The sequence below is a fragment of the Drosophila subpulchrella genome, chromosome 2L, assembly GCF_014743375.2.
Source record: "Drosophila subpulchrella strain 33 F10 #4 breed RU33 chromosome 2L, RU_Dsub_v1.1 Primary Assembly, whole genome shotgun sequence".
Lineage (NCBI taxonomy): Eukaryota > Metazoa > Arthropoda > Insecta > Diptera > Drosophilidae > Drosophila > Drosophila subpulchrella.
Window position 1 is genome coordinate 2,460,140 of NC_050610.1, and position 27,674 is coordinate 2,487,813.

Consider the following 27,674-nt stretch of genomic DNA (forward strand, 5'->3'; position numbering starts at 1 on the left):
CTCCACAACTAACCCCCCTCTCAATCTTCATTTCACATCTATTTTTCTCCATTTCGTCTTACTCTGGCAGACAATTTGTCCATGTTTTCTTTATTAGAGCAACTGATTGATGCACTGGGCCCAAGGGCGTCTTACCCATGGTTTTCCACATTTTCCCCACCCCCTTTAGGTCCACTTACGTCACTTACATTGGGACAAGTGGCCATAGAGGAAAAGGAATGAGGAAAACCAGTTTGAGCCCTGCACATTGAAAAGGAAAGTCTTTGTTGAGTGGCACTCAGTGTGACTTGTTACAACAATTGCAATAGTATATCACTTTACCTTATATAAAGGAAGAGAAGGATTTTCTTGGACTTAAATTGATTAATAAATAAATAACAATTGGCTAATTGAAATAAATTAACGAGCTTTATCAGAACAATATAGGAGCTTAGCCGTTGGCAAAAAAACGTTTTTATAAAAAAACTAATATTTTATTTAAAAACCCCTTTTGCTTTCTTTTTGCCAACCTTAAATTCGTAGATCCACTGATTAATCATCATTATTCTCTTGAAATCAGCAAATGTTTATTGCTGGAATATAAATCGCTGCTTGCGTCCGCCAAGCATCTGGAATATAAATTCTATTCCCTCCCGCTGAAATTTGCAATATTCGAATGGGTTTAATGACAAAAATAAATTCCATTAACTTCATATGCCCGACTTGGCCCCATGGTCAAATGTTGTCATCGTCCAAGAGCTGAGCTCATAACTTGTACTCAACACACACACTGGAAACTAATTTGCCTTTGTCCAACTGCCAATTAGTCGGGCAGAAGTAATCAAATGTCTCTATAAAAAAGAATACTTTATGTTAAGATGGCTGGTACAATTCTTTCGCAACGGACCACTTGGTCTTATCGTTACATTGGTAGTTTGGTAGGAGAACATTTAAAGTTCATTTGTTAAAGTAAGGTCGCAGATTTAAAAATTGTATAGAAAATGTAAATACTTTTTTAATAGGTATAAATAAATAGGTAATGTGATTCAAGGAATAATAACTTTAAAACATTAAGAGTTATATATACTGGAACAAGTCATTTAAAAGTTTTTTGTTTTTATTTATTTAATCTTATAACATTTTTGTATCCTAGTTATAAGGAAACAGTCAAAGTTCATTTGTTAAGGTTAGGACGCAGATTTAAAAAATTTACACAAAATGTAAATACTTTTTTAATAGATATAAATAAATAATTAATGGGATTCAAGGAATAATAACTTTAAAATGTTAAGAATTATTTATAACATTAACATTATAACATTTTTGTATCCCAATTCTAAACATTTAAAATAATATGAAATATATCATTAAATATACAAAAATTTAATATTATATAAAACAAAATTAATAATATTTAAAATTATATTTAATTTATATAATCTCCTAAAGCTCTTCTGGCGGTAGTAAATATAATATCATATTTAAAGAAAAAACATTTTGAAAAAGGTATTAAAACAAAGGTTTTTTTTACTTTTACTCCTCCAATAATTGTTGTCACGCGGATTCCTTCTTCTTTTTCGCAGCTTTGGCTGAATGTTTTCCGGACTTTGTTGCTATAATTTATATCGAACAATGCTTCACTCAGCCGCCTCTGTCTCGACTTCTCTGGATATCAAGTGATTGTGCGCTTGTGTGTAGGCAATTGACAGATTTACTGCAATTGGTTTTGGTTTGCCGGAGGCAACGACCCGATCGTCGTTTCCAGAGACCCAGGAAAAATGCGTCACCCGGCAGATAAAAGGAAGGAGACACCTTTACCTTTGCCACAATCCGAACCCCCTGGAAACTTGAAACTACAGGGGCATATCAGTGGATGTGATTACCTCATGCGTTGCTCAAATCGCGACCAAGGCAGGGCCCACCAAATATACGTATATATGTTTATACGTATCGAATTGTTAACTTGACGCGTGCCTGGCATTGACCGACTTAGAATAATTGAAAGAGCCCCGAAACAGGAGCTGGGAAATGGGGAGGTTAGGCCTGTTCTTGGGTTCCAGTGACCTCGACAAATGAACTTCCGTAATGGGAGGAACGAACCGAGGCGGAGGCGCCAAGAAATGCCTTGTCAATTACTCACTCTCCTTCGAACGAAGTTGATTCACTCACAGACAACACCAAGCGGAATCAACAATAATAATGTATGAATAAAAAAGTAGCCAAAGAACAGGGGAAGAAGAACCATATTGAGTATTCAACAGTGTTCTTAATGCCATTATTGTTTTGTTTTTGCATTTTCTGCGTACTTGGACAGCGACGTTAAAATCTATGTCAAAGTCGCAGAGAAAGGTATGATATACCATCGCGAAAATGAATGGACACCTGCTCGAGCATTTTGCTGCTCGTGTTTCCAATGCCAAATTGATGAAATTGTTTAGTATACAGGACAGTAAAATACACTTTATTTTAAAATATTCGTAACATATACGACATTGGATTAATCTATATATTGCGAATGTCAACTGAGATACATGAAATGCTTTAAATTTCTATTGTGATATCCTTTTCAAAAATATTTAATATCAATCTTAAGTCGACTTTCCTTCCCTTAAACGCATGTGATAATGCGGTGTACGGAAAAACGATAAATCATAAACCATACCTAAAACAATTCATCTCTGTGATTCCAGTTTTTTGCAGAACATTTTTGTGAGGAACCGAAAATATTGAAAATACTTGTATTTATTTTTTGCCACAAGGTCAAAAACATTCCCGTCTCACATGTGCCAAATTATATATCATTCCTTTGCTACTTTTTCCTTGGCTAAATTTGCTGCCTGTTTTGTTTTTCGGGGCCTGTCGTCTTTTGACGCAGTTGACCTACTAAGGAGGGAACTTTCGGTGCCATTATTTTACGCTCAAGAACCTTCTGATGCGGTTGTCACTTCCGTTGGGGATTCTGCCTTATCGGGTGGCGACCATCCAACCAACACTGCTATCTTCATCCCCTGCCCTCGTCTAGCATTTGTTTATCTAAATTATCTAGAATTTGCCCGAACCAAATTGAACCCCATATACCCACTTGTCATGCCAACAGATTGTACAAATGTATCTGCATGTCGGTTCATAAAAGCAGATTCTGGGTGTTATGACATGGACTAAAGCGCACCTAAATATGTTAACTGAATGGTATTCATTTAACTATATAGAACAATTTAATTAGCTTGCTTGACTAACTTATTATTTAACAGAAAGCCTAGCTCTAGTAGTACAAATCATGTTAAAATCTTGGAAGAAATGTGATTGAAGTGGTACAGTTAACCAAATTGTTGGTTAAACACGAAACCATTCTAATCTTCAGATAATGAAAACCTTTATTTATCAGCAACAGTTGTTGCCATTCTTGGCGCTAAAGATAATTTACATTACTAATTTTTTTTACTGGGAAAAATGCATGAGCGAGTGCTAGTTCAAGCGATTGTTTAATGAAAATGTAAACAAATTTGTCAACGCTTATTAAAAAATATCATTGGATGGTCACAGTTATTAGTTGGATTTGTTATTGAATGATGAATTTACTTTAATAATTGTTCTTTGTTTTGATAGAAAAATGCAACTTAGTTAGGGAATGCCTGCTAGACAGTCAGATAATTTCATTAAACCTCAATAATTTTAGTTTTTTTTTGGCTTAGATATTTTTTAATAAATTACCCAAGACATCTTTGCCAGATTAACTTACCATTAATTTCCTCATAATGCATTACCGGCATGTAGCTAAATAAACATGAGCACAGTATACGAACATGCATTTCCATTTTATTTTCGTCTCGTTTACATCTAAAAGTACGCCATATTGGGGGCTTGCAGCCCCCGTACATCTTCCCACCCCCTTTTGCTTACATAAAAGCCACGCTTTACGCTAAAATGAGCTTCGCCTTATGCGCTGCGCACTTACTCGCCGTCCAAGTGTGTGGGGAAAAACCTTGATGTAAAAAGTAACAAAATGTAGTAAAAACTGGAAATAATTCGTTTACAACAGTGTGTGGAAAATGTAACGAAACCAAAAACACAGCTTGACCTTCGCTTGGGAAATTCGATGCTCAAGAAATGTGGCTGGCGACGGGAAAGGGAGAGGTGTGTGCTAATATAGGCGCCACACAACTTTCCAATTGGTGATGAAATAGTTTCGAGTGCTTTATTATATATTTATAATGCACATGGGATGATAAACGTGGAAATGAATAATGCGACTTTAAGGGAATTTGTTATGGTTCCCTTCATATGAGCCATAGCTCGAGTCATGAACACAAACCGATTTGAAGCTACAAAATGTTTAAGGATTGGATCCATAGAATTTTACATTATATTAAATAAAAATTGTATTATACAAGTATACCTAAAAAGTATTATAATATAACATAAATAGGAATTAACATATTTAAATACTATTCCACACAATTTTTTTTTATAAGCTTTGAAATATAACTTAACTTGATCTTTTAAATTTCAATATCTTCAAGAAAGAGTAAAAATGTATTTTCAGTTTCACTTTAAATATTTCTGAAATAGAAACGTTGCAAACTTTTGTTATTTCTCAAAAGTTTTTACTGAGGTTTAAAAACAAAGATATTTACAGAGATCAGAGAGCTCACAAAGTTGGGGAAGGGAAGTCGATGTATGAAAAGGAAGTTCTGGCTGGCATACATGTCGTATGAGTAATTTTTAAGGAAACTTTGAAGAAGTTTCGCAATGTTAATTTAAAAAAAATAAGCAAAGTTTTTGAATACATTGTTTCACACTTTAATATACTATGCGAAGGGTGAGAAAAAGATTTCATTTTTGGACCGCCCTAATGTACATGTTTCGTATGTCTTGTAAATGGACTTTTCTGTTATAGACTAAGTGTAGTATACCCTAGTACCTATAAAATAGTGAGTATTGAAAAATAAAAACAAAACGTCGACTCTCTGACGTCGCTTCGTCTGTCTGGCGTCTCACACACACAAGCGCATACAAGACATGTACGTGTTGGAGAGAGATTTTTGCAGTGCTCCTAGGATTTGTTGTTGTTGCTGTTGGTGTAACTGCCAATGATCGTTGGCCGGCGCATTACAAGCTCTATTTTTCTCTCTCTCTATCTTTTCGGCTGGCTCTCTCACTCTCTCATTTTCTCTCGCGCACTCAACCCACACAATCAACGGTCATGCGTTCGTATCGCTTCGTTTGTGTCTAAAAATAGACACAAATATTGAAGTTGATTTTTATACGACCACCGTCAGATACCCCCACCCCACCCCCTGAAAAACCACTCCCCCTTCCCGCGCTCCCCCGAGTCGTTTGGCGAGTTCGTTGTTGCTATCAAGCATCGCCTATCAATGTGCGACTATTTCACTGGATGTTGTTGTTATTGCCATTATGTATGTTGTTGCTGCCTTCATTATAATGCGTTGTTGTTGCTTAAAAATAAGCTCTGCTGCGCGTGGCATTTTTTTTTCCTAATTCTACTCTCCCACGAGAAAGAGAGGCAGACAGAGTAAGCAGTCTTCTCATGCGTTGATTAAACTCAATGAAATAAATTAGATTTAATTCATGTTTTTGGCTCTCTTCGAAATTCCCAGTCGTTACACAGAGAAAATTATAGATCATCTTTGTAAATCATCCAAAATGATTTAAGTATTAACATTCAAAATGTATTATTTAAGGGTTTATTAATGAATTTTCCTCCCTTAAAAATTATGAAGCTAGTTTAGTTTATGGATTAATCTTCCACTATTTTCTTATTTCCATCTTTTAACCATTATAACAATTTTAGAATGTTTATTTTTGGAAACTTTAAGCCTTTACGGGATCTTTTAAGAATAATACAACCTTTTAAGAGTGGATAAATAGTACCTTTAGTTTTGCTAAGTGTAACTTTTCCTTTTGCATGTTTGCGACAAAGTTTTTTAAAATTTTTGCGCAGCATTTTGCAATATTTGTTTTGTATTTTTTCGCGCCAATATTTTTAGCACCTTCTCCAATTTTTCTCAGTTGGCGTTTTGTTTGTTTTCCTATTTAACGCCACGAGCTGTTTTTCTCAGATAAAATTCAGGATGGTGGGGGAGGTAGGGGAGCGTCGTCTGGCGAGTGCAACAATGTTGCCTCGTTTCAAGTGGCTGTTTAACCCATTGGTGGCCCCGGGCGATGCGAGTGCATAATGGGAACATTTAACCGAGTGTGCATCTGTTTTTGATAAACAAGAAAAGGTTGGGAGAGTTTCAGCTTTTTGTATAAAGGAGAGTAAGGGTCAGGGAAAGTAGAAAGACATTTGGCATTTTACATAACTCTTCCAAGAGATATATTAGGGAAGAAAATTCTGACGTTCTCATCTGAGTTGAAAATGTTCTTAAAAATATAACAACATTTTTGAAGTTGAAAACATTTTTATTTTGCTCAAATCAAGTTGAATTGGCGGTACTTACATTGTATATCTCAACAAATAAACTATTAGTCCAGTCCGTTGTGTATACTTATCATAAAGTTGTTAAATAAACTCAATTTAACTTTTCTCTTCTCACCATATCGTTCTAAAATTGAGAACATTGATACAAAAATGTACTTAGACGGTTTTTGAGATCGAATGATCTTAATTCAAGAACAGTGTACTTCAATAATTCTATTTTTATTATCCCCCCCGTGTAACTTACTTTTATGTTATACACGTGTTCTGATTAAGGTCGAAAGTTTTCTAAAATCCAATGTAGTTTAACCGATTCGGCTATGATTCTCTGCACTTATAAGCAAAGGAATCTATAACCTAAATAAATAAAAATCTAAGCATTCAATAGAGACCATCAAGTACTTGCCCCCTACTTATTCCAACATAATCCAAAAATAAACTGGCCAACTGCTCCAAAACGAATTCCAATACGCTTAGAAATAGAAAAATTCCCTTTGTTGCCAGGCAGGAATGTTAACGAGGTGTGTGGTGTGCCGTTGGTGATCTCTCCAATCATTATCAAACAAATACAAAGCGAAAAAACCTGATGGCTCACAACCTGCCCCACTGTGGTTGCGATGCGAACTGCGAACCGAAATGCTGAACAGGTGTTTCCATGTGACGAGGGCTGAACTTTCATCGCTCGAAATTAAATGCGGATTGCCGGCAGAGGGAATACCTCAGATTACGACTGCCCCCAGGGTTGTGCTCGCTTTGTACTCATATTTTTCTTTTTTGCTTTTTGTTTCCCCACATTTGACACTTCCCTCACTTGTTTTAGACATTTTTGCTGAAAATTGAAACCTTGACAGAGCGTGAAACGCCTTTTATTGATTTATGGGCGCCTCTTCGTGCGCTCGAATCGCCCGATTGATTGATTGATGATTGGCTGTGACTCTGGGTATTGACTTCTTGCACATTTGCAAGTCAAATTCGGCCGAAAAAAAGGCGAATTGAAAGAGTGTAGGGAAGCCAAAGCACTGGGAAAAAGTCGGTTCCCTTTTAAAGATACCCGAAATACAGAACGATATTATTGATAGACGTCAGTTGGCTGCGATCATTTAGATAGATAGGAAATCGCAGGGGAGGAGGACAGGACCCAGAGCACATGATTTAAATACTAAAGGCAAGAATAACAAAGAAGCCAAGTAAAACGAAAGAAAAACAACCAGCAATATCAGGCATATTTATTTGCTCATAAATTTCTACGGTCCGCAAAAGATAGCAACCACCGCAGAGAGACAATGTCCCCATCTCTTTCGCCATCTCCTCTGCCCTCTCACTCTGAATCCCCCCCCCCCCCATTTCTCTTGCCAAGTGCCAAGTTTGTGGTGCGATTCTTCTCACAGTGGGTCAATAATCGCAATCAATTGAATGAGTTTATGTGCTGTGAATGCAAAGTGCTGTTTCCCATACAAAATTCTTACAAATTGAATTTATCACAACATTCGGGGAATTTATTTAAAGGGTAATAAGTGGATAAATTAATATGACAATATCGACGCCTTCGTTGATTTAAATTTTCCAATAAATTGCAGTGGTTAAACCTCCTAAAACCCTAACAAACCTCGATACCTGGAAAGTATCATAAACCTACCAAAAAATATTAATGTTAATTATCGATTTGCAAGCCAGACATTTATTTCTTTCATAAAAAATACCTAAAAAGTTTATTTTAATCTGGAACTGGCACTGCAAATTGCATTGGGGCACAATAACTTTTTTTCTCAATCCATGAAAATTTTAATTAAATGACTGCACAATAGAATCCTATCCTAATGTTGGATTGACATGTCCATTAATTAACGTTCCCTCTTCATTTAATCATGTCAGACGCCGTACAATGCCAAAAGTTGTCCGACTCTTTTCGCATGTCAAACTTAATTTGATATTTTGGCAAAACAAGGGGCATAAAGAGCTCTTTCCTTCAAAATTTGTGGCCAGCAATGGGGATGTAAACAAAAAGCAACAAAATCGAACTAACAAACCAGGGAAATTTTCGGAGAGTGGGGATATTACTTTAGTGGATTGGATTTAAGGACCCATGCTATTGTATAGTTTAAAAGGATTACTTCATGTTTATATAAAGTTTAAAAAAAAAAGAAGAGTATTATCCAAGAAAAAAATACGTATTTGTTATGCTATTTAGGGAATTCTAATTTTAGATCAAGATAAATGTCAAAACATAACATAATAACTATATATGTACATTAGGGCGCGTATACCAAAAGAATTTTGTTAAAAAAACACGCGTTTTACGGTCTGCGAATTAGTTACAAAGTTTATAACTCATACGCAGTGTTGCCTTTGATCAAATGTGTTATTTTCATGACTTGGTTTTATATCTTAAATTGGTTTTTAATACATATTGACCGAGATCAGAGAGTTCACACACTTGGAGAGGGGAAATTAATTTTTTGAAAAAAAATCTGGCTGGCATGTCGTATGAGTATTTTTTAAGGAAACTTAGTGATCGCTTTGAAAGGTCTTAATTTTAATCTTTAAAAAAACGTAACTTTCCAATACATTTCTTGCCCACTTTAATCTACTATCTGAAGGAATGAGAAAAAGATTTCAGTTTTTGGAGCCTTTGCTGTAAAAGGGAAGTAGTAAAACCCACATTCTTAAAACTGTTTGCGATACCACTTTTGAAATATTCTGCACCGTTTTTCACCGCATTTCGCCAGTACACAAATCAACTGGTGACACCTTACCTGCCCCACCATTTTCAGGGAGTTTATTGTCGGATAAAAGTGCCACAACAATGACCACAAATAGGCGAAGGAACAACAGAACTCAGTTGGAAAATGGGGAAATGCCTGCTTAGGCGAAAGTTAACTGTTGCCGGAATCGGGACCTGAAAACGGGGTGCGGAAGTTGAGAGGCTGGGGGCGGAGGTACCACCCGGCCGAAGAACGACCTTGACAGCGGAAAATAACAATCGGCACACGGGTGGGAAAAAGCGAAATTATTATTATCGTGTGTGGGCAAACAAACAAACTGCAAATCGCGGAAAGTTGATTATGGATTTGCATTTCGGGGGAAGGCTCGAAACTGAACTGAAACGCAATTTCCACTTGCTGGAAAGTTACTCGAACCGAAAATCAATAAAGAAACAAACGCCGGGAAAATGTCAAACGGTGCTGGGGGAAAAGCGAATGGGCTGCGCCAAAGTTGCACGTGAAAGTTGGCAGACATGAAAAGTGTAAAAAAGTGTTTACGTCTTTTTTAGTTGCACCTTTCCTTCAATTAGCATCGTTCGCACAAATTGCGGGGGCGTGAGATGTCTGCACTCTTGCAAAAGGTCGTTAAAACGTTCGATGGGAATTACCGGATGGTTTTTCAACTTTTGCCGAGTACTTTCGAGAGATTTGTGGCGAAAGTTCTTAAGAAAAGTTAAAAAGGAAAGTGTTCAAATTGCAACAAAACACCAAAAATGCAGAAAAAAATTTTGTTACACTTTACTTAAATTTCGTGTTGTCTTTTTTTAATATCACAAAATAAAAAGGCAAGGTAATTTAAAGGTAAAGTATTTTTTTAAACAAATTTCATAATTAAAGAAGCCCTTATACAAATTTTAATTAAAAAAGTAAAGGAAAAACTGCTGTGGAATAAGATTTGTTAATGACTTTTAAAACCTATTCAAGAAAACAAAATGAACTGGGTTGTCAGAGTGCGAAAACACATTTATAGTTCCTCATAAAAACAAATTTCAAATAAAATGTTATTTAACCAGAAATAACAGAAATACTAATACAAATGTGAATGAACCTTTTGCCCCGATTGACGTATTCTGATTGTGACGCATTTGGTCGAGACTAACATTTGTTGGCCTGAAATCGAAGGTGGCGAACGATGAACCGAACCTCAAAGCGGTTCCAAAACAAAAATGTGCGTGACAAAATGCATTTCTCTTATCAGGCATTTGTTTTGACCCAATACGGATTTTTACAGGCCCAGTTGGGCAGTTTCATCCTCTGTTTTCGCACCTCATTTGCTAATTTATTTATTGTGGGGTCATCGAACTGGGAAAGTGGGGAATATATTTGCTTCTGTTTAGATACTCTCACTTATCGGGAAGGGGCTCATTTAGTGGGTCAACCATTGTCCAATCTGTATATGTAAAATTATATATTTATTAGAATTATTATTTATATTAACCCATCGACTATGTGATGGAGTATCTGATAGTCGAGACACTCGACTATAGCGTAACTTCTTGTTTAAGTTGAATTTCAAGATAATACAATTGCGATATATGAGCTATTATTTATTTCAAACGGATGAGTAGTTTTCCTCAATCATATACACAAGTTTAGAAAAATCGTAAAATGTTAAATTCGGAATAATTTTAATAAACAAAATTTTGGTCAGCAGCGTCGTTTTATATGAATAGGATTCCGATGTTTCACTAATTTGGTTTCGAAATTCTGCGATAGTAAGGGCCTCCTAGATGAGCATTCACCCTTAATCACTGATTCAGTATTTGCTTGCCCCATTGGTATACTATATATTTCCGTTTCACTAAGCTAAGTGTTTGTATCTCTAGTTTGTACTCTCATGTTGCATTTACAATCGCGTTCCCCCACTTCCATTCACATTTTTTAATCAACTTCTTTGTCTCGGATTTCATTCATTATGAGATTTGTGTTGCCCATTCAATTCAACTTTCTATCGAAGATTAAAAGTCCTCAGATAATAAAATAAATCTTTTTAATATATAATACGGAATGACTAGCCGAAAGTTCCATTATCACATTTTTAGAATCACATTTTCTATGTGTTTATCTTTATTTGCCGGACTTGTTTTCTTTTAGCATTCTTTTTTTCTTATCTTCCACAAGTTTGCATAATTTCGTGCATTCTTACTAGTTAATACTACGTTGTTTCTGTACATTATGCGAATTAAGATTTTTGAAAAGATTTTAATTAGCTCGGAAAGATTTTCTATAGTAATAAATGTCTTTTTGAATATCTTGTCTGCTTGAGATCTCTATGGCTGACTAAGAACTTTTCTAGGCGGATACTTCTGCCCACGCAGCTTAACGGGAAATTCCTCTGAAGATGTCAGTATTTTTAAAGATTCGTAATATATCGATTTAAATATTATTGTTTGTTTTGGGACAATCGTATATTTATACCCGTTGCTCGTAAATTAAAAGGTTATATTGTATTCGGGGAAAATTATGTAACAGGTAGAAGGAAGCGTTTCTGGCCCTATAAAGAATGTATTTTCTTGATCAGGTTTTCTACTCTAGGGGATCTAGCCTTGTCCATCTATCCGTGTGAACCCGGTGATCTCGGAATCTATAAGAGCTAGAAAGTTGGGACTTAAGATTTACATTCCTTAACTTCTCATTCAGCGCAAGTTTGTTATCCGAATGTGCCACGTTCACTCTAACGCTTAGAAACGCTTACAACGCTAGGGTCTATCTAGCATATACATTTTGTAAAAATGTAAACGGGATTTGGTTTTGAATATTAATATTCATCTACCCATCTACCAGATTTTCAAATCTAACCATTCATTAAAAAGTTATGGGCAATTAAAGATTTTAACGCTTTGTGGCGCCAGTTTGGGAATTTTAAATGTGTCTCCCTTTAAAGCTAGAGTGTTGAAAAGTTTCATATATTTTTACAAGTGCGTATGAACCCCATGTTTGTTTCAGCAGATTGCAAAATCCACTCTAACTTACACATTTTTGAATTTTTTTTAGTGTAAAATTTATTTTGTTAATATCTGTTGACGTGCCAAAAGTTTGTCAAATCGGACCATAAGTTCATGATTTAAATTGGTTAGCAGTCAAGGCACTCGACTAACGTACTGTAACGGTTTATTATGTTTTAAAGGTTACCATACTTTTTTCTTTCTCTAGAAATTATAAAAATAAAATCATTTTTCTGGATACAATCTTTGAAATAGCTTCGCTCTGCCTTAAAAAATGTTTAACCAGCTTTATGTTTTATGGGTGTAATTTTTTCATTTGTTTTTATTATTTGTTTGTGCTGTTGATGTGATGTACATATAGTTTTGAGCCGGTTTTTTCTTTGTCTGACTGCTTGTTCGTTTTTAGCTATTTCGCCGGCTTTTATTTTTGTTTTTAGTTTCCAGTGCTTGATTTTTTATTGTTTTGTTTGTTGTTGTTTGTTTTACGGAGTGCAGAGTCTCTTTGTTGTTTGCTGGTGTGCGAGAGTGTTTATTAGTCACCATCCACGTACACTCCGCAATATAGACTCCGATTTCCACTTACAGAAACTCCATAAATGTGATGGTATTTGCCCTCTCTTTCTGGCGCCCCTTTGTTTGCCGATTTTGTATGTTTTTTGAGTGGATATATAGCAGCTGTGTGGAGTCAGCAGCAAACAGCTGTTTTGTTTCCAGCTCCGTCTTCTTCTTCATACGACAACGCCCACATGGCATCCACACAAACTTGCAAACTCACACGCCCACACGAACTGAGCTATACGAATACACCCAACCATATGGACAAAGGAAGTTAATCAAAGTTCCGTGGGCAGATTGAAGTTTTTCATACTTATAAGGAGTAGAGGGGAAGAGTTTTGTACTTTAGCGATGAGATTCCATTACAACAAGATGGCACTTAAAACTTAAGGAAATATATTTAGACTTTAATGTTGCAGGGATCATAAAAAGGTAGTTAAAGTTAAAGAAAGTATTCATAAAACATCTAAATGTTCTCATTAAATCTGAATCAGAAATTAAATTGATTGTACAATAATAAATAAATATACATAAATAATACACATCCTATAAATGGTATTAAAAACATTTTAAAGTGAACAACCACGATGAAAAATTATAATATAATTGTTTATAAGAGTTCAATGCCTTTTATGTTCGTTAGTGATTTTGCTTTTTGAAGTAGATACATATTTTTTTTTAGAATTTCGCATCGTCAACCACTTTGATCAGTTATTACATTTTCCTGTCTAATGGCACAGCAGTCACTCTTCTCTGAAGATTGAAGTTTTTCATACTTATAAAGAGTAAAGGGGAAGAGTTTTGTACTTTATATAGACCTTAATGTTGCAGGGATAATAAAAAGGTAGTTAACGTTCTCATAAAATCTGAATCACAAATTAAATTTAATGTACAATAATAAATAAATATATATAAATAATACACATCCTATAAATGGTATTTAAAATATTTAAAAGAAAACAACCATGATGAATAATAATAATAAATCTTGTTTATGAAAGTTCAATGTCTTTTATGTTCGTTAGTGATTAAGCTTTTGGTGAATACTACCAATAAGATACATTTTCATCTAGAAATTCGCATCCTCAAACACTTTAATCAGTTATTACATTTTCCTATCTAATGGAACAGCCATCATCGGCCTTTAGTCACTCTTCTCTGAATCACTTTTTCTGCTGTCTGGCGCTGCACTGCTGCCCAAAGTGCCAATTAATAAATTACTAATTAAATTGCAACCGAACACTTGGCAAATTGAATGGACATACGGGTGTATTATGATGTCTATATGTCTGGGGCTATGGCTGGGCGATTCAAGTGAGCAGCAGACGCCTTGACGCTCCATTAATTTCGCATTAATTTTCTTCACGCGCGAAAATGCGAAATTAATTTATTTACTTTGCCTAATTATTGTTTGTCAGTGAGACAAACACACGTTCGCAGACAGAGGGGCGGAAAATTGAACAAGACACATGCAGTTGTCATGGACACGAAAAGCGGATGAAAAACAACGGCACGAGATAAATTAAAATTAAATAAATAAAATTGTTTGCACGAACGAACGGTGGCGACGCCAAGGAATAGAAGAAATTGCAATTTTAATGAACGTTTCTTGCACTGTCTTTCGGCCTATTTATTTTACCACACGAGTTGATGGGGCATGCTCGAAGACATCATTAAAATAAAGCCATGACTTGTCTTGTTTTAATAATGCACATATAAATTTAAGTCTAAAAATCCAAACAGTATTTATATAAAGAAAGACGCCAAACCATTTCTAACGAGGAAATATTATTTATTAACTTTTAAAAAGCAGGTAATCCTTTAGTCCAAATCATTGCCTTTTGTACTGTTTATTTTGACTTTCTATTTGCATTTTACATTGCCTTGTGATCGGTCAATTTGTCATTGCCAAATTTGACTTCCGCACAGGGTGCATCGTGGGGAATGAGAACATTTTTAAAGATACATTAAATCGGGAGGGAAAAGCATAAATCAATTGAAATTCATTTTCCTCGAACTTAGATGCGCTGAGCCATTTTTCCCAGAGAAATTCCATTGCAAAATGCAATTTCCGATAAGGTAAATCGAGGTCAGCAAACGATCTATTGATTGCATTCTGACGATATTGGTGATTTATTTGTGCGCTTATTAGGAGGGTTGGGGATCGAGACTCATTAAACAATTTGCAAAACTGCAACTTTACAACTGTGTAAATATTTTATGACAATGCTTCCTGGTTGTCTATTGTGTCTATGGCATTTTTAAAAGAAAGATGATTGGTTTCGGCGCTTGAATACCTCATGTATCCATTTGATACAATACAATGGGTTTTTAAAGTTAAAAAAATTCCGAAAATAAAGTTTTAATACGTTTATTCCAAAATAAGAAACAAAATGAAACTGGATTGCATATATCAAAATAAAAGTGGGCTGTTGTGATATAACCTTCCTGATTTTTTTGTCACCCGGAAATATTGCAAGCAGAACGAAGTTTTTATTTTTGGCATTTATCAATTGGGGAAATTAAAAGTCGCCTCGTTGCAGCACGCTCGTGTTTCGCCCTCTTTCTTTTCGCTTTCTTCTTATCAGGTATCAAGTCGAGTCGAGTCGGTTCTGTGATAAGAGACATGCCATCGATTATTCTTGTCTTACGTGAATTCCCAGTCATACGGACATATGGACATATATTCACCCAACTTGGTAGTCAGGGGCCTTAAACAAAATTCTGTGCATGAACGGAATAGTGAAAAAATCGAAAATAATAGATTTTGTCGCTTGTCGGTTGGCGCCAAGGCGCTTAAGCAAATTGTCATGAGTGTGCATATAGTATATCATATACGTATGCGCGATATCGAAGGGGGCGTGTGAGGGGTTTTTCCCGTTCGCCAATTCTCTTTTTGTTTGGCACTATCTTCTGCAGTCTTTCTGCTCGTACGCTTTCTAGGGGACTATTTCGGAGTATGAAAATTAAGAAGATAATATGTATTTTAATGTTCATGTACTGTCTATTCAGTCGCAAATATTTCCTGTACTCATGCAATTAAAAAATCCAAAATTAAACTTTAATGTTTGCTTCGGAATTCGAAAAAAATTTAAAAAAGAAAGAATACCAGACCAGGGGTGATAATTTTAGCATATGACCAAATATACATACATAAATGTTTTTTTTTTTTAGAATAGTTAGGGCTATAAAAAAAAACCAAACATATTCTAGCACACTTTTAACCTACTGGATTTCTTTTAAAAAGTTGATCAGTTGTGCAAATCTTAGCTTAAAGGGTATTGAAACTGATCTTATTTTCTTACCTTTTTTTTGTTTTGCTCTTTTTGTGATTGACAGCAACAACAAACCGAAGCTGACAAATAACAAAACGTGAAAATCAGAGAGCGAAAAAAATAAAAAAAATTAAACAATTTCTCAAAACATTTAAAAATAGTGCGCATATTGCTATTTTTATTATAGACGGAAAAAAGAGAATGCAAAACAAAAACAAAACAAATGCGACACAAGACTCGCAGTCAATCAATTCTGCGAGAGGAGAGAAAGAGTGGGTAGGAGGCTTATCACTTGCGTTCTCCGCTCGTTCCTCTCTGTCACTCTCTTACATCGGTAGTCTTTTACACACGTGAATTATTTTGTTTTGTTTCTTCTCTTCTCTGCGTCCTCTAATTGCATTCTATCGTCGTCCGTTTTGTTTTGTTATTGTTTTCTGTTTTTTTCTTACCCTCTCTCTCTCTCTGTATTCCTCTCTCCATCTCTTTCCGATTTTGTTATTGATCGCTTTTGTGCATTGCACATTATCGCCTTGTTTGTATTTGTTGCCATTTTTCTTACAAATTAAAAAAACAACAATTTTGCGGCGAACGTAAACACATTTTTTTAATTGCGTTTCGGTTTTTTAGCTTTCATTTTTAAATTTTTCTTTAAGTAAAACCAATTCTCAAAATACATACAAAATAACGCAGTTTTAAATGATCTTAACTTAAAATGTTCTCAAAATTTTTTCTTGAAATTTTATTTTAAAATAAATATTATTTCGTTTAATTTAAACTTTCTTCAAATTTATAATGGTTATTATCGAATTGCAGTCTTACATGTTAAACAATTTTAGCTAAATTTCCACAGCTTGCTTAGGCAAAACAATATAAATATTATTTCTTCAAGTTGTTAATAGATTGTAAAATGATTAATATTATATTTTACTTACTTTGAAATTGTATTTTACATTACATACAAATTGTACCCCGAATTCTACACGACTGCTTGATTCCTTTAAAGCAAGCAGTTAATTGCTCTTATAGTTTTAGAGTAATTGTTCATGGCTAACGTTTAAGTTAACTGCTTTCGCTTATAGTTTTAGAGTAACTGTTCCTTGCTACATTTTAAATCCAAACTGCTTAAAGCAGTTATGTTTGAAAGAACTGCAAAGGGTCGTCAAAGCAGTTTTTATTTTAAAATATGTTAGGCGCCTTCTAGCGGAATAATTATGTACTTTAAAAATCGAAAAGCAGTGCAAAGCAAGTAGTTCATTGCAAAATTTGAATTCTAAAAAACGTTACTGTTAAGATTATATAAAAATTAATTAAAAATTTTCTATCTTAGCTTTTTACTAAATCCCACTTTCTTTTCATTTTCAGGTAAGCAAGAAAACTGAAAAAACGTGTTATTGCCTTTGTGTGTATGTGAGTAGTACAATATCAACCTTTTCCCCAACCACACATCAAATAAACATGCATTCGTTCTCGTTTTCTATCAACCTATCTGATTTTATCACTGTCTCTGTCTTGCCATTTAATGCATTTAAATAATTTATTCATGCATCAAAAAACTAACTTGTAAATAAACTAGCCTAGAAAAACACACTGTAAACCGGCAGTTATGGTTTTTATCCTGTGCGCACGACAGCTGTTTGGAATTCTGTTACTCCAAGAAAATAACTAATTGACCACTACTTAAAAATATCCACTGTGTGCTATCCATAAAAAATGTTTTTGAACCAAACACAGATTTAAATATTTAACATGCAATTTGTGTGGAATTGAATTTTCAATAGGAAACAAAATGTTTAATAAGAAAATTCAAGTCATTACAGTTTATTGTTGATTCGATATCTGGTTAGGTGAATAATAAAATTGTTTAATAATTGTTCTAATTTGTATAAATTATTTTATGGAAACATTCTGTTTTTATAACTATTCAAATATTATTTTCTTGGATCAGAAGTAAAACTTTAATCATTAGAAATTGAAAGAATTCCAAATTGAGTGCCTTGCGGATATTTGTAGTTTAGTTTTTGGTATTGTCTCCTCTTTTTCTACCCCACCTCTATCCCCTTTCGCGCTTACGCAATCCTTTCTGCTGTCCTTTCAAGCTAATTGTGCTGTCAAATCAAACTGCCGAATTGCGAATAAAAACCGCAAAATTGGAAATCAAATTACGTAAATAGAAACGAATGAAAGACAATTCGCAAATAAATTTGGCTTGGCTTGGCGGTAAAAGTGGTCAAAAGCAGAAAACAGCAGCGACGAGCGATGAAAATTCGCAGATAAACTGCGAAAACAAAACGGCAGAGCGATTAATTTCCCCCCTTTTCCACCGAAATTTTCCTTTGAGCTGACTGAAAATTTCTTTTCAACGATTTTTTGTTGTCTTATCTCTGATCGCAGTTTTCGAGGCTCCCGTTTTGGAATTCTCTGTGCAGTTTTCTTTCAACTCTAGCTCCATTCACCTAATTTTGTTCAACAACAAATGCTTGTTTTTCACTATTTTTTTTTGTTTTTTGAAACTTTTATTTCCTTGTTGGCTTTGGGGCGACATACTGAACAACAACAAAGCGGGAAAACACAATGGTAAATGAAAATGGCAGTGGTGGGGGAAAATGCTGCATGTAATGTGCATTTAATTTGCTGCTGCAACAACAACGCAGCCGCAATTTTCCATAGTTTTCAATGGGGTCGTTTTCTTTTTTTGTGTGTTACCCATTTTGTGTTGTTCGTTTTATGCTAATTTTGCTACTTTGCCATTATGCAAGCGGCAAGTGGTGAAAGAAAGGACGATGACAACCCAGTTGCCAGGATGACACTGGTTTTTTCAAGAGGATGACTCAAGACAAAAGGAGAAAGTATCAAGTGTTAGGGAGGGAAAACAATGTGAAGTAATTAATTTTTATTGGCGGAAAGGGATATTGGAAAATTAAAAAAGTCGGCAAAGTTAGCGTGTGTCAACATTTTCCATTTAAAAGCAGAAAAAACATTGCTTAACCAATTTACTTATCATCTTTTATGAACTTTTATTTGTTGTGCTAATTTCCTTAGCCGCATAAAAACTTGCACTCCAAAAAGTTAAATTTTTGTAATGTGGAGCACATAAAAAAGTTTCCCGAAACTTGAAATTAACAATTAAAATCGTAGCAGGAAATTCAAAAAAATAAACAGAGCTGTAAAAGAAAAACTTTTGCTGCAGTCGAAAAAACAGAAAACCACAAACCCTAAAGCAAAGGAAAAAAACAGACATGTGAGCCCCATTTTATTCTACTGAGTATAAGCCAAAAACCACTGGGGGAAAATTGAAAAAAAGAAGATGAAAATTGCTGCTGGACTGCAGCTAAATGTAGTTGTTTTTACTATTTTAGGGATAGCCCTGACTTTCCTTAGTATTTTTCGCACTTAGTTGATTTTAGTTTACTCTGATCTTTATTTTGTGCATAACTAATGTGAAATTAGACCTTTGGGCTTCTTCTGTATGATAAGTTTTAAGGTGAAATCATCTTTCTGCATGCCTTGTTGCATTTAAATTATGCACTTGGCTGTAGAAAGAAAATCAACTTGACTTTGTAAAACGGAAATATGTTCTTCGCTCTCAAAGAAAGTTGTCGTCACTCTGTCACAGATCAAACAATTTCAAAAGGAAATGTTCGTTTTTACCCTATTTAAGGAGATTAATTTGCCACAACGTAATTGACAAATTTCTGCACTTCCCTCGTTTTTTCTTTTTGGATTTTGTCAGTTTCATTTGCGATGCATAAATTGCATGTGGCATGCCACATCCATCATCTGCGGCAGCAGCTAAATTCGATGTTGCATCCTCGGCAGTTGGATGTTGTTTATGCTGAGAATTGGAGCGCATCGACACGTTGCCGCAAATGTTGCATCATAATTTTCCTTGTTGCTGTTGTGCTGGCAAATGAAGTGGAAATTGAATGTGCTCCTCTTGTTGGCTGCAGTCGCATTTATTTTCTTTCCTGATTCTTAGAGTTTGAAGTGCGGATTTTTGTAAATATATATATTTATTCAGCAAATATGGGCAATCAAAAAAAAAAACAATAACATTTACACATAAATTATACAGAACAACAAAACAATTTAACAAAAATCATGTCATATTATTTTATGTTCAAAATAATTTCCATAATTAAAAACATACGAAACAAACTTTATTGGCAAATAAAACCTTTGATAAAATTCAAAGCAAAAAATGCCACTCAAACTGATTCATTTTAAATTACAAAAAACCAAAAACCTAAAAAAGGTAGTCTAATCTGGCTATATCAACCCATAAGATTAGATCACCCAAATTATTTGCCACCGATCACAGTTCACTTCGAATCGCAACTTGATCACTTCATTGCAGCAACACCAAATCGACTTTTGTTGCCTGGCACCAAATCCCCTCCTATCCCAACCCAAACAAAATTATAGAAATTATATTATAGTTTCGATTGGCGAACCGAAAAGAAAACTTGCAAATCTAATGAAATCTATATATCTAAAGCTTCTTCCAACCTATCTTATGCCTATAAACCTTTTATTTTTTATTTAAACTGCGTGCGACCCTTTGCTTTGCCAACACCCAAAATCCAAATGAAAAATGCAGCTTTAGAACCGCTTCGATGATCCCAGGTGCAAGTCGGAAGCGGGCCTTAAGTAATCCGCACATAGGAGGGCCCAACGATCCGACATTCGTGCACCGACTGAACCCGCAGCTGTACTACTACAACAAGTCGCAGTCGGGGCGGAGTTCCTTTTGCGTGGACGAATCCCTGTGGCCCACCAACAATCCCAATGGCACGGCCAGCGAATCGAACTTGTACATGGGCTCGAGCACCGAGGAGGATTACGAGGAGGCCATAGATCAGTTCTCGCCCACGATATACACTCGGTCGGCCAGTCGAGCGATTCCGATACCCAGTAGTGCTGGCAACAGTCCACAGCACCATCCGCACTCGCAACCAAGGATTGCATCTGGGATTGCTTTGGTGGCAGGAGGAGGAGCAGGTGGACCTGGTGGACCTGTACCCACAGGGGCCTTTAGCGCCAGTCCCTCGATATACGCCTATCCGCACTCGCCCTTCTATGCCAGTTCGCCGGATACGTCGCTCTCCTCGCCGGCTCAGACTTCCGGATTGCCAGGACAGCATCCGCACCCCGGCTCACGCATATCCTTCAGCTACGACCCTGCCTTCCAGCGCCTGCAAGTACCGCTTATATCCAGCGATCGAAGACCCCGATCTCCGCTGGAATGCGCCACCGTTTTCGCAGCCGTCGCGGCGGCAGCCACCTGCGGTGGTGCGGTCGGTGGTGCAGGTGGTGCGGCGGATACCACGATCAACAGGTCGGTGTGGGTCGATCACCCTTCCTTTCTTCCGGTTGCGGGCTCTAATCTCCATGTCTACTACTTGTCGCTTGATTTTGATCCTATTTCCGTGTCCCTCCCTGTGAATGCTTGGTGTTCCCTAACCGCTTGGCCTGTGGTGTTGCACGCTGAATGTTGTTCTGTACTTGGATTAAGTTCTTTATGTGGTTTCGATTGCGGTGGATCCTGATTTAGTGCACGCATACCAGGGGCATCTCAGTGTATTTCTTTTTAAAAATTTTACTCCGTAAAATGTCTTTGGGACTGGTGACGATTGTTACAACTCTAATAAACTAATACATACATTCCTAGAAACAAAGTCGGAATATAACTAACTTTTAATTTTCTAACCGCCATAAAAAGCTAAATTAATAAATGCTAACAGCTATGCCATATGTATTATAATAACTAATGATATTTAAATTATAATTACTAAATCAAAGCAACATTAAATTAACAAAATAATAAATCATACAAAATCCTATCAGTGAAAAAGGTTCTTTTGTATATAAAATGCATATCTGTCTAGCTTTGATTTTCAGTGTTATTAAATCGGCATGAATTAACTTTTAATAATTTTAAGCATGATTCTTTAACCAAAATTAATAATTTGAACATTTTTTTTTGTAAATATTATTGGTAAAAATTATATACCTATACATGAATTCAATGTTATGCCCCTTAATTGATGTGTTTTATGTTAGAGTAATTTTATTACTTTAAAAATAACTATTGAGAAGTCCCCATTGGCATTTCCGATTTCAGCAAATTGAAAAAGGTTTCAGTAATATCTATCAGGAATTCGCCTTTAGCTTTCAATCACGTTGCGTCATCCCGCTGGTGATTCATGTGGCAATCACAAAATGCATCCTTTTCGTGGTCCAAGGCAATTTGTAATCCAGTCGCGAGGCCCTTAGGTTTCTTCCTTTTCATTCCGCCTTTTGCTTAATTATAAAAACCAATCTGGCGGTAGGAAGGAAGCTTCCCCCGCCTCCCTCGCCCAACTATTCAATCAACATTCAACGCATTTAAAAGTTGTGCGAATTTTTCCTTGGGTTTGGTTTTTGGTTTGGCTTTGACTTGGAATGATGTCATTCCTAAACTTGACTTCCCTTGTAATTCTTGCTTCGTGTTTCGTGCATTTGTTCCTCGATGATGATGATGATGATGCGTTAGCATTTGCTGGCTCATAAGCAATAAAAAAGCAATTCCTTTGAGGTGGTGCCCTGGCCACAACGCAATTTCTCGCCAGCGAACTGCGCAAAAAGTGAAAAGGGTCTCTCGATAGTTCCCCATCCAGCCCGAAAAACAAAAATGGGGTCCCACAAAGGCGAGGCTTTGTTGGGGAATGGCGCACTAAATTAGGTATCCATGACAAGACAAGTTCACATGTTTTCGAGGCCTGATAAATAACATTTTATGTCGCACAAAAATCCTACAAATGTCAAAAATTCAGCCCATACAATATGTTTTCCTTGAAAATGGCAAATGACGCAATTGTAAGAAATTTAAGTGAACTTCCTTTAAAATTGGAGATGATCATATTAGCTCAGAAAACTATTTGAAAGTATAACTACTCGTATAATTGCCTTCTGTGACTCATTTGTGAATCACCTTTAAAGTTCAAAGATAGCGCTTCATGTGGCCTTTTAAGGAGCGAGTATATTTGCGGGTGATTAATCGGGAAATTTTGTTGTACTTAAACTATGTTGAACGATTTCTGGTATTTCCCACACAAAATTAGCTTTTATATGGCATAGGTTCAAGTCTATCTGTTATTTGCGGTTTCTAAGATAACTTGGTACTTGCTTCTAATAGGTGATAACATAATGATACTTGACGCAAAAGATTTAAAAGAAAGTATCTAGTGGTTCAAACAAATAATTATCAAAGTAAAAATCGTTGCATCATACAGATTATGGTATTACTTTTTGTAGCTTAAAAGTTTTTACCATCGATAGATTTAATTTATACTTGGTTTACCATTAAATTAAATTTCTAAAGTAGCTAATTTAAGTTATAAGCTTTGTAACTTTTTAGAAAGAAGTTCTAAGTAAAGTTCCATCAAAAGGTTTTTAAACATGTTGACTGGTACACCGTGGGTTTTTTTTCATCTAAAGTACAGCTCCGTCAAAAGGTTTTCAAGATGCTGGTTTCGCTCCCCAAATGCAGTGCAAATGCACTCAAAAAGCGCACAAAATGATATTCTGCCTGAAAATAAAAATAAAAGATGTTCGTGCTCCGTCCAGAAACATTTTACTGGGGAGAGGACCGAACTGACTCAAGTTCAAGGTCAACAATCCCAGGGAACCGGGTGTTCCCTTAGTTTCCCCAGTACTTTCGGAACATTTTTGGGGAGGGAGCCAATGGAATGGAAGCTGCTGTCGACTCCCCAGCCCAATTAGAATTTCAATTAGGCATCATCTTGAACAACTTTGGCTTTATCTCACTCAAGAGAGGCAAATGAAACGTGGTGCTTGTTTGTGCCACTCTCCTTATCGAGAGGGTCTCCTCCTGACTTCCCCTGCCCCAAAGCCAAAAGTGAGCTCGATTTTTGTGTGGCTGCGGCTGAATGGTTTGCTCGGGATGATGTCAGCATTTATTTTTGGCACAAAATGCTTGCAGCCAGCCGAGCAAAACACAATGGCCAAAAAAAAGAGCAGACAACAAAAGCAAAACAAAACCGAAATCCCAAAAAATGAGAAAAACAAAGCAGAAGGCAACGAAAAAAGCCGCAAAACATGCCAAAAATAATATTCAAGTAAGGAAAATAAGAAACCAAAAAAAAAAAACGAACCGCACACAAACAATTATCTTATGGAAATGGTTTAAGGAGTCGGGGTGATGAAGTGTAGGCCAGAGGCGAGTCTTTTATGGCCAAGAGTAATGTATGTTGGTCCAGAAGAGGAGGAGATCTGTCTTGAAACGATTCTTCTTGTTTACTTTGCTGTCTGGCTTGAAGATTTCTCTCTTATTCTACTGGTCGATGGCTTTGTTTGGCTTTCGGGCCTGTCTAAGAGGAATTCTTCCCCTTTCTTCAGCTGCCTCCGAAGATCATTCTTCGTCGCCCACTTTTGTCTGCAAATATGACGATTTATTTATTGGTCTTTTTTCACAAGTATATCTTGTCATGTCATTTTAAATTATGGCCTACTCGATGAGTCGTGGTTATTTATTTATTTTTATCTTTAAATTTTATTTATTTAATTTATTGATTGCGGTTTGTTGTCTGGTTTTCGTGTGTGTACACATGCAATAATCGTGTCTGATAAGTCTAAATTTAGGCCTATTCAAAAAATGTTTATTCGTCAATCAAATTTTTATACTTATTTCAGGTATGTTATGCAATATTTATATTATTACTATTGGGTGGTAAGTTAAAAATACATTTTGCACTTTCTCATGCAAAATATTCATCCCAATGTCAATGAATTGTTGGCTATGAAGGCCCAAAGGTTTTGCAAAACATTACACGTCCTAATTAATTGGTTTGAAAACAAATTACATTTTTTTTGTCACATTTGAATATATGCCAAATTTAAAATTCACTTTGATTATTTCGCAAAGGCTCACTATTAAAAATACATCAATCTCTGTTAAGTTAAATTATGCAGAAAAGGGGGAAATCGTGAATATTGGTCCCTGAAGTATGTAAAAAGCTAACATTAGCAAAGTTAAAACCTAAATACATAAACATTTTGTTTTACATTTGGTTTGTATTTTCAAGTAGAAGTCCGGTTTATCAACTACATTTTGCGCATGTGGTAATGTGGTTATCTTTTCCAATAGTTCATGAACTGTAATAACCATAAATCTAGGCCATAAGGAAGTGGTTGAGGAACTTTAACTGCCTAAGCCAACTCCACTGTCCATACTAATCGATGCGATTACATTAGCATTAACCGGGGACATATACAATGGGAATAGACATAGACATCGTTGAAATGTGTAGGAAGACAGGGGGACTTCGAAGACTAACGAGCAACAACAATGGCAACCGATGTCGACGCCATCATGTCTGGCACATTCGCTCGTTCACTGGAAATCGTTAATTTAACACCCTTTTCCCCAGGCCCTCCCGCAAGCGAGGTGGGCCACGAGCCAGCGACAAACCTACAGAGACAGATATAGATACACTTTTCTTTATTTCATTTCACATAGCAAAGTGCGCCAAATTACATTTAAATGGCTGCCACTTTAAATGTCTATGGGCGGGCAGGGGAGAAACTATGGTTCACGATGAAGGCTCTTGTGGGGGAGAGAAGAAAGTTGGAACGGAAAGGGCTGTTTATTATTAAAATTGCCTACGACGGGAAGAGTGGGAGGGATTGGAAAAATGCAATGACATATGTATGTGCAAATATACATTTTTAATAAAGAGCGAAATCTCTAGAATGATTTTAGAAATCCGATAAGAGGGTTGTGCAAAATTTGCAAATTCAGCACAACGTTTTAATTCCATAAGAAGTGTAGAGATTCAAACCCTTACAGGCACCTCAGAAACAAAAGCAGGAATTTTACTAATTAGAATCAAGATATAATTACTAAACTAATTTACAACTTTCCAATTCAATTTCTAATCTCTTAAAGAAAAGTTAGGTAGCTATATGTTGATGCATATCGTTCGGGCGTGTCGAATATCTTTATTGCGGTTTCTTTTGAGGCTTTGGATATTGTCCGAGTCGATTAACGCTTTTCGTTTTAATTACTTTAATTGCCATTGGCTTTGTTTTCCACAGAATAATTCCCGATGAGAAACGGTTGCATAAACACACAAATATAAACAGAACAGCACAAAGAGCGTGCGCAATTAAAGAAATTACTGGGCTTGGTCGCATCTTGATAGATTCCGATTGAACTTTAGAATTGATAATACTCAGACAGCTGCGACTTCGTATTCTGGTATGGCGTGAGCGGAATAATTCAGGGTTGGCAGGTGTCATCAGTCCAGGTGGGAGATAAAGACTGCAGCTTGTTTTAAAACGTCATTGATACATTTGATTTAACGGTTGGGAGGGTTAGAACTATAGGGAAAATATGAAAGTCCCTGAAAATGCGGTCTTTATATGACTTACAATGGCAAAAAACAAACTACGCTAATTCAACGAGGAAAATGTTATATTTTAATAGAGTTGGCATCATTGTATTTAATACTTTGCCAGCATTGGCATCACTGATTTTTTTAATCGGACTAATTGGCATCATTTTTTCAAATTGGGCTCCGAAAAATCTTCGAAACAGAAAGTATTCTAACCATTATTGATTACTCTTCCAAACAAAAACCACGAAAACGAGGAAATCTCACTATTTGACTTCCATTTGATTGCATTTTCGCTCGACTCTTGTTGCCGCATAAAAAGGCTGAAGTTTTAATTATTTTCCCTAGAACTGACAGCCACGTGGCCAATGTTAAACAGAAGCCGAATGTTAAACACAAACACAGACAGAAAAGCAATTCTGCTCGCCATTTGGCCAGCCGCCTCTATTTGGCCAAGCTAATGAGCCGATAATGGTAGAGGGAAAAGGGAGAACGAAGGTGAGACAGTTTAACCAGAAAATAAACCAAAATATACTGACGGTTGGCACATGGTTCGCTTCATTAGTTTACCCCCCAGCCAAGGCGGGGCAACCAGCAACCTGAGATGGAAAGTGTGGGGGAGGAAAGCTGTTGGTCGACAACAACGTTTTTAGAACGCTTAAGTTCATTATGGTCTCGGGTTACAAAAACACACGGAGAAAGACGTCAAGATATGGCTAATAACATGGCAGACATTCTGGCGGCACAAACAAACGGCGACAGTGAAATATGCGGCCAAAACAAACTGTTGACTAAGCCAAAGACAAAGACACAAGTTTTCACTTTATAGTCATTTTTGCATAATGCAAGGAAATTCTTATGAAACTCCGAGCCACGGATTGTTATGCTTGCAAAATGTGGAAAATAATGGAAGAGCGCGGCTTAAATTATGGTATATCAATTATTATGCAAACGTGCAAAGCGCAAGCTGGTGAAATTGTCAAAAGAATTTGAGTGCAGTTTCAGATACACTTTATTTTGAGAGACCTTTCTGTCTTTTATATCAACAGGTTAGCCATTAAATTGATATTACTTAATCGTATTTATTAAGTCGTAAAACCTGAGAGCTCATCCCCTTGGCGGTAATTTCTCGGTAGGCTTCGTTCCGCCCACCAAGAAAAATCACAATGCAACCAAAGGAGGTCATGTTTTGCCCCCCAGTCATCGGCACAATCGCAAGCTTCATGACAAGCCCAAAATGCCCCAAGACAGGCGACTGCCATAGAGAAATAGAAAGAAAAACAACAGAAAGAAAAGTGTTGCCGCCCAGTTCGAATAATTGCATA

The 27,674-nt window shown here is 36.1% G+C and overlaps 1 protein-coding gene across 4 annotated transcripts in view; it reads left to right on the forward strand.

Moving 5' to 3' along the window:
* Positions 1–27,674, forward strand: part of LOC119546495 (protein bunched, class 1/class 3/D/E isoforms) — a 107,055-nt gene that overhangs the window by 13,100 nt on the left and 66,281 nt on the right. For 3 of the 4 annotated variants that reach the window (XM_037852797.1, XM_037852795.1, XM_037852796.1), the window contains exon 3: positions 20,553–21,290. The exons of the other annotated variant lie outside the window; for it this stretch is intronic. In XM_037852797.1, coding sequence (XP_037708725.1) covers positions 20,553–21,290 — 738 coding nt within the window. The remainder of the gene's footprint in view (positions 1–20,552; positions 21,291–27,674) is intronic. 4 annotated transcript variants of the gene reach the window in all.